Consider the following 6,210-nt stretch of genomic DNA (forward strand, 5'->3'; position numbering starts at 1 on the left):
CTGCATTTAGCAATAATTTGATTTCTTCATAACATTTACATTCTATAATGCACTTAAAAAGCCAACATTTATATTCGAGGTCTTGGCAGCCTCATAAATATCTGCTTTCCTGTTGTTGATGAGCCTACCAAATGATAGTCTCTGTATTAAGCTGTGGATTATAATCATGTTGGCTCAAGAGATTTCTGTTTTTGCCAAAACAGAAGTCCATTTCCCCTAGACAGATTTCAGATCAATAGAATGAGGATAAAATAGCTTAAAACCCTTTGACACTTTTCACAGATATTATTTCTAAAAACTGTAATGGCCAAATCACACTTTTGCAGACCATTCTTTTGACTGTGTGCTTCCATGCATATGTGTAAGGGGGGAGGGGAGGCAACTCTCTAGTTATTTCATACCAAAATATATGTTTTATATGCTTACATTAGTTGTAGCAATCATCACTTTGTAAATCATTTGATACTCATATTTTATATATCATATATATTTGCATAATCACTGCTCTATGCCATTTAGATCAGATTCATAGTGAATAAAATACAATATTCTATTTCAGCCAGGCTGTAACTATTACAGTTCTTTAATTTAAGAACCAAAAAGCCCAACCCACTGCCATCAAATCAATTCTGACTTATAGTAACCCTATAGGACAGAGTAGAACTATTCCATAGGTTTTCCAAGCTTGCAAATCTTTAGGGAAGCAGACTGCCTCATCATTCTCCCTCCGAGCTGCTGGTGGGTTAGAAATGCAGACCTTTTGGTTAGCAAAGAATACTTTAAACACTGCATCACCAGAGTTCCTTAAGTCACAGTCTAGATCACATCTAATTAGAACCTAGAGGGAAAGCCCGGACTCTGGAAAACTAATCTGAAAAATTACAAGCCTTCAAAATACACACATACTATAGCCCCACTGGGAGCTCTGGTAGCTCAGTGCCTAAGGCACTTGACTGCTAGCCAGAAGGCTGGTGGTTCAAATCCACCAGCCACTCCTCGGAAGGAAGATTGGGCAATCTACTTCCGTAGTGATACCGCCTCGGAAACCCAAGGAGGGGTCGCTATAAGTCAGGGGCACATAACAACAACAACAACATAGCCCCACTCATCACTCCTCTAGTGATGACCTTTTATATAACCTAAGGTCAAAATGATTGTGGTGATGGTGGAAACATCTAAAGGACCAAAATGAAGCCAGCCATTTTCTTAGAGTGAGTGTGAGTGAAAGTGTGTAGGCTAGAAGGAGGGGGAATGTGTGTGTGTGTGTGTGTGGGTTTAGTTTCTCATCTTTTGGACCTTTTGAAATGTTGTTTGCCAGAGTGAGAAATGACACAGCTCTTAACATAACTTATTGACAAACAACTAAGAACTTGCATTAGATATCTAGAAGATGAATGTCCACATATGAGTATTAGAAAAATATTTATTCTTCGAGACTTTGGGTCAAAGCCCCTTAACAACTTTCTCCTTTGAAGCAGTAACCAGGGCTTTTTCAGAGTTTGCCTGTGAATGGCAGACAGACCATAGAGAATAAAAAGTAAGAAATAAACAATTAGAAATGGGGGTGAGGGAGGACAAGAAAACACAAAGCAATTTATAAGCCCAGGAACAGAAAGCAGTACAACTAATACTGCATTTTTAATATTGTCTTGGACAGATAACCAAGGTAAAGGGCAGGGGAGACTTTCAGTGATGTTCTGAACCCTCCATTGCTTATTATCAAGAATCAAAAATTAAGTCTTCAAGAAGAGCATTGTTGATTTTGGTAAAAATCCTTAAAAAAAAAAAAATAGAGGTCTGTTTCTTGTCTCATTTCTAAGGTTTTATATCCATGAGCAATCCATCATGAGGGCTCACACTGCATATTCTGACACTTATGGATTTAGTTACTCAGCGGTCCAGTTTCCTAAATTCCTACTTTCAGTGAGTTGAACAAAGCAATTTTACACTAGGAATCTTTAAACCATGGATAATATATTCTGAAGAGATGTTCACAGCATCAATATAGCAACAGTGTCTGTGTTTGTGTATCCTTGAGTATTCTCCATAACAAAATTTTCTTTATTTGGTGATATAAATAAGTTGAAGAGTAGGCTCAAATCTGGAGCTTCAGTGAAAGTAAATGATGTCATGGGAAGAACAAAACAAAACAACAACAAAAAAAAAATCAATGCCGTCGAGTCAGACCCGACTCATAGTGACCCCTCCTTGGGTTTCTGAGGCAGTATCACTATGGAAGTAGATTGCCCAAGCTTCCTTCCGAGGAGTGGTTGGTGGGTTTGAACAGCCAGCCTTTTGGTTAGCAGTCAAGTGCCTTAGGCACTATGCTACCAGAGCTCCTATGGGAAGAACAGGGGTTGGATTATTCCCATCTAACCTAAAATTTCTTATGAACAAAGTTACTCTAACACTATTTTTATACTATAATGCATTTTCATCAGATCTTAACTCCTTAGAATACGTGCTTTGATACTGAAAAGGATTAAAATATGGACAAAATTACATGTAGTTAACAGAACATTCAAATAAGAACTAGTGCACCATTTTATCAAAGAGGCAAATCAATTATTTCCCTCCTTGTGTGGGGATAATTTGGACTCTTAATATGAAGACCTTTGAAGTGAATACTTAATGGATATTAGCTCCTGAAATTATCAATCCAGACTATAATAGACTTGAAAGATCTGTCAATATAAATACAATATAAACACACAGCTTATCACAATGAATTACTAAAACACACATAGAATAAAATTTATCAAAGTCAGGATTTAAAGACTCTCATGACCACTACAACTTGCTGCTCTATTTTAGGAAGGAAAATCTAAGCTATATATCATATCCATGTGAAAATTTTATCCAATTTTCCCCAGAATAAGATAAACATTCTCTTATTCATAGGCAATAAAATAATCCACAATCCATACCTTGTACCAAAGGATTTCAGGTTCTCTGGTTGGCAGTAAAAAATCCTCTATGTCACGGCATGAAATTTCTTTGCTTTTGCTAAGTTCAGCTTTTTCAAAGTACTTCATCTTAGAATTGTAGCAGAGTCCAGTGTCATTTTCACCCACTGTCAGTGAGATGGATACTTTCATACAATAAGTGGAGTTTCTGTAACAAAGCAGAATAAATATGGTGGCCTGGTGAGAACAAAAAGCAAGTGCTGCAAAGGTAGTGTGTTTAATTCACTCAAAGAAGTGAAAGCAAAAACTGCATTTTATGGCATCTTGGCTTATTCCACAGGGCTCTCTCTTGTCACCCTGCTAAACCACACTTGTTCCAGTGACACCTACTGTACATTTTTCATTTGCTGGAAAAAAAAGTGTTTTGTGTTATATACAGGTTTGGCCTGTAAGAACGCTCAATAGAAATTTTTGTATCTAGAAAAATAGAAGAAATAAAGGAAGATTTACATCAGGAAGGAAATAAAGCTGGATTTATGCTAAAATTAGTAAACTTAAAAGAGAAATAAAATGATAATAATAATAATAACTACCCTATTAAGCATAAGAGAAGGACAAGAATACAATTGCCCAACTCTTATGGTATCAATACCTTGATAAGTGTAGAGGCTATCAATGAGTCTAGGTAGAAAACAGTCTTGAGTAAAAGAATTGAAAAGTCTCTATCTTTACCCTCTTTCCATATATATACATTTGGGTCAGGACCTGGAGTCCAGATTGTTAGACCACTGAAACATTCTACTGTGTTATGTAAGGACAGCACCATCTTGATAGGCAGATTTTATAGAATCAGGTCATTAAATCACTGGTTCATTTTTCTCTTTGCTGGTTCCTAAATCAAGTTAATAACTTAGAATAAAATAGAATCGAAATTGTGTTCAGAGAGCCTTTTGGAAGTCCAAAGAAACTTTTCATGTAAGTTGCAGTATTTCTATTTGTCTCTAGATATTCAATGAGCACCTACATTGTGTCATGCACAATGTTGGACACTGGGAATAAAGAGAAGAATAAAGCATGAGATTCAAAGTTTAGCGGACAACTTCTCAGTTGGTAAGTGCCCAATTGAGTATTCATGTACTTGGCTGTCAAAGTCCTAGATTTGAATCTTACTGCACGTTACATCTGCAACTTTTGGCAATTTATTTAACTCCTCTGAGTCTCAGGTGTAGTGCAGGCACAGAACTTTATAAGAATTAAATGAGATACTGAATAGGAATCTGCTTACCCCATCCCTGGCCCTCAGAGATGTTGGTTCCTCCCTGCTCTGTATCTGTGCTTGTGAACCACAGTTCCCAAGTCCTTCTTATTCAGCCAGGATGTTTTGACATTTAAGCAACTTCTCTATTTAGATTCTCCCTTTTTAATGTTGATGTGACATGATGAGACTGGCTGGACAATAGCTAGGCTATCTATATATTTGGCTTTATATTGAGCAATGAAAAATAGCTCTACAAAATTAGAAATCTCTTTACCAAATAGAGCTGTCTCTAGTGTTTTATAATAATTAACCTACAAGTAGATCTAAAATATAGGAGGATTCATTGAAACAAAATCAACCATAGCATGTGTTTAAAAATGTTGATGGCATGATATTACATATTCCTCATACCACTTAAAGTCCAGGAGAAGAAATAGACAGTACGCAGTTGAAATTCAATGTGAAAACTACTACAAAGAGATATGTGTTAATACAGTAGTGTCAAAGAAGGAAACAAGAAGGCTTGATAAGAAACAAGAAGTGGTGATACTTGAGTTGTCTTAAAGAATCAGTATGAATTTGGTAAGAAAAGTTATTTCAGGCAACAGTTTACAAAGATGTAAAGGCATGAAACAACTGGTATGTTTAACAAATTGCAAATGATTTGAGTGTAAGGTGGCTGTAAAAAAACAGAAGGAACTTAAGACTAGAGAGGTAAGGTTGAGCCAGACTGAATGTCATGTCATCAACTTCCAAGAATATGGACTTTATCTTGGGGAATAATGAAATCTGGGTCTTGGAGGTTTGTTTTCTTTCTTCTGATTGTAGTGAGAAAGATGGATTGGATTGGAAAAATTAAATGCACTGGGAGGAATTAGAAAGCAATTATATTCATTTAGGAAAAAGGTGGCGGCCCCAATGAAGACAATGCCTATTGAGATGGAGAAGAGGAAACATTAAAAATATATATATATTGAGGACTCAGATTCAATATGACAGAGAAAGAGTGAAAGAAAGATCATGAAGAACTGAGTATTTAAAAGGTGGGGTCAATCTTTCCGCATGGAGAATACTGAGAAAAAAACAACTTTGAGAGAAAAGAATGTGCTAAATTTTAACTTGAGCTTGAGATGTCTGTGTGACAATAAAAAAAAAAAAAAATCCTCTGTGAATGTACCAGCAATATTGTTTATGCACTACTAATTTTACTCCAGTACAGATTAAAGCATACTTTTTCCAGGCTCATTATAGTTTTTTTTTTTTTTTTTAATTCAGTGTTCTGTTACTTGACCCTGCTCATCTAAAAGTCTGATATTTGATACAAGAAAACAAAAAATCAGGTGCCATTGAATCTGACTCATGAGGCCCCATGTGTTGAATAGTACAACTGCACTCCATAGGATTTTCAAGGCTGTGTGTGAAATGTTAAATCATGACCACTAGTGTCAATGTTTATCAAGTGGAAAAGGTTAGAGAGATAAGACACACATATATGTATGGCAGAAGATCATCAGGTTTTTCTTCCAAGGTGCCTTTGGGTGGATTCTAAGCACCAACCTTTCACTTAATAGTCACACATTTAACTGTTTGCACCACCCAGGCATTCCTTTTACTATAAGGAGTTATGGTAAAACAGACAATGTAATCAACAGTTTGGGGAGAAAGAAAACCTATGTTTTCCTGTGTGGAAGGTTCAAAACTAGGATTCCATTTTTTTAAAAAAAAACAATGATCTAAGTTAAACTAATACCTATCTTGGGACACATGGGTCAAGTAAATACTCCAGGTTCAGAATAATTGTGATGTCCATATAATGCTTTGTTGTTGTTGTTATTTGCCGTCAAGTCGGACCGACTCATAGCGACCCCTCCTTGGGTTTCCAAGGCAGTATCACTTCAGAAGTAGATTGCCCAACCTTCCTTCCAAGGAATGTCTGATGGATTTGAACTGCCAGGCTTCTGGTTAGCTGTCAATTGCCTTAGGCACTATGCTACCAGAGCTCCTCCTATATAATGTTTTGTTGTTGTTGTTGTTATGTGCCATCGA

General features: G+C 36.4%; 1 protein-coding gene across 1 annotated transcript in view; it reads right to left on the reverse strand.

The window, feature by feature from the left end:
• Window positions 1-6,210, reverse strand: part of IL1RAPL1 (interleukin 1 receptor accessory protein like 1) — a 1,063,022-nt gene that overhangs the window by 890,088 nt on the left and 166,724 nt on the right. Inside the window, exon 3 of the mRNA XM_042782732.1 lies at window positions 2,928-3,114. Within this exon, the coding sequence (XP_042638666.1) occupies window positions 2,928-3,114 (187 nt within the window). The remainder of the gene's footprint in view (window positions 1-2,927; window positions 3,115-6,210) is intronic.

This window comes from Orycteropus afer, unplaced genomic scaffold (assembly GCF_000298275.1).
Source record: "Orycteropus afer afer isolate SDZICR_OR568_19922 unplaced genomic scaffold, OryAfe1.0 scaffold00434, whole genome shotgun sequence".
Lineage (NCBI taxonomy): Eukaryota > Metazoa > Chordata > Mammalia > Tubulidentata > Orycteropodidae > Orycteropus > Orycteropus afer.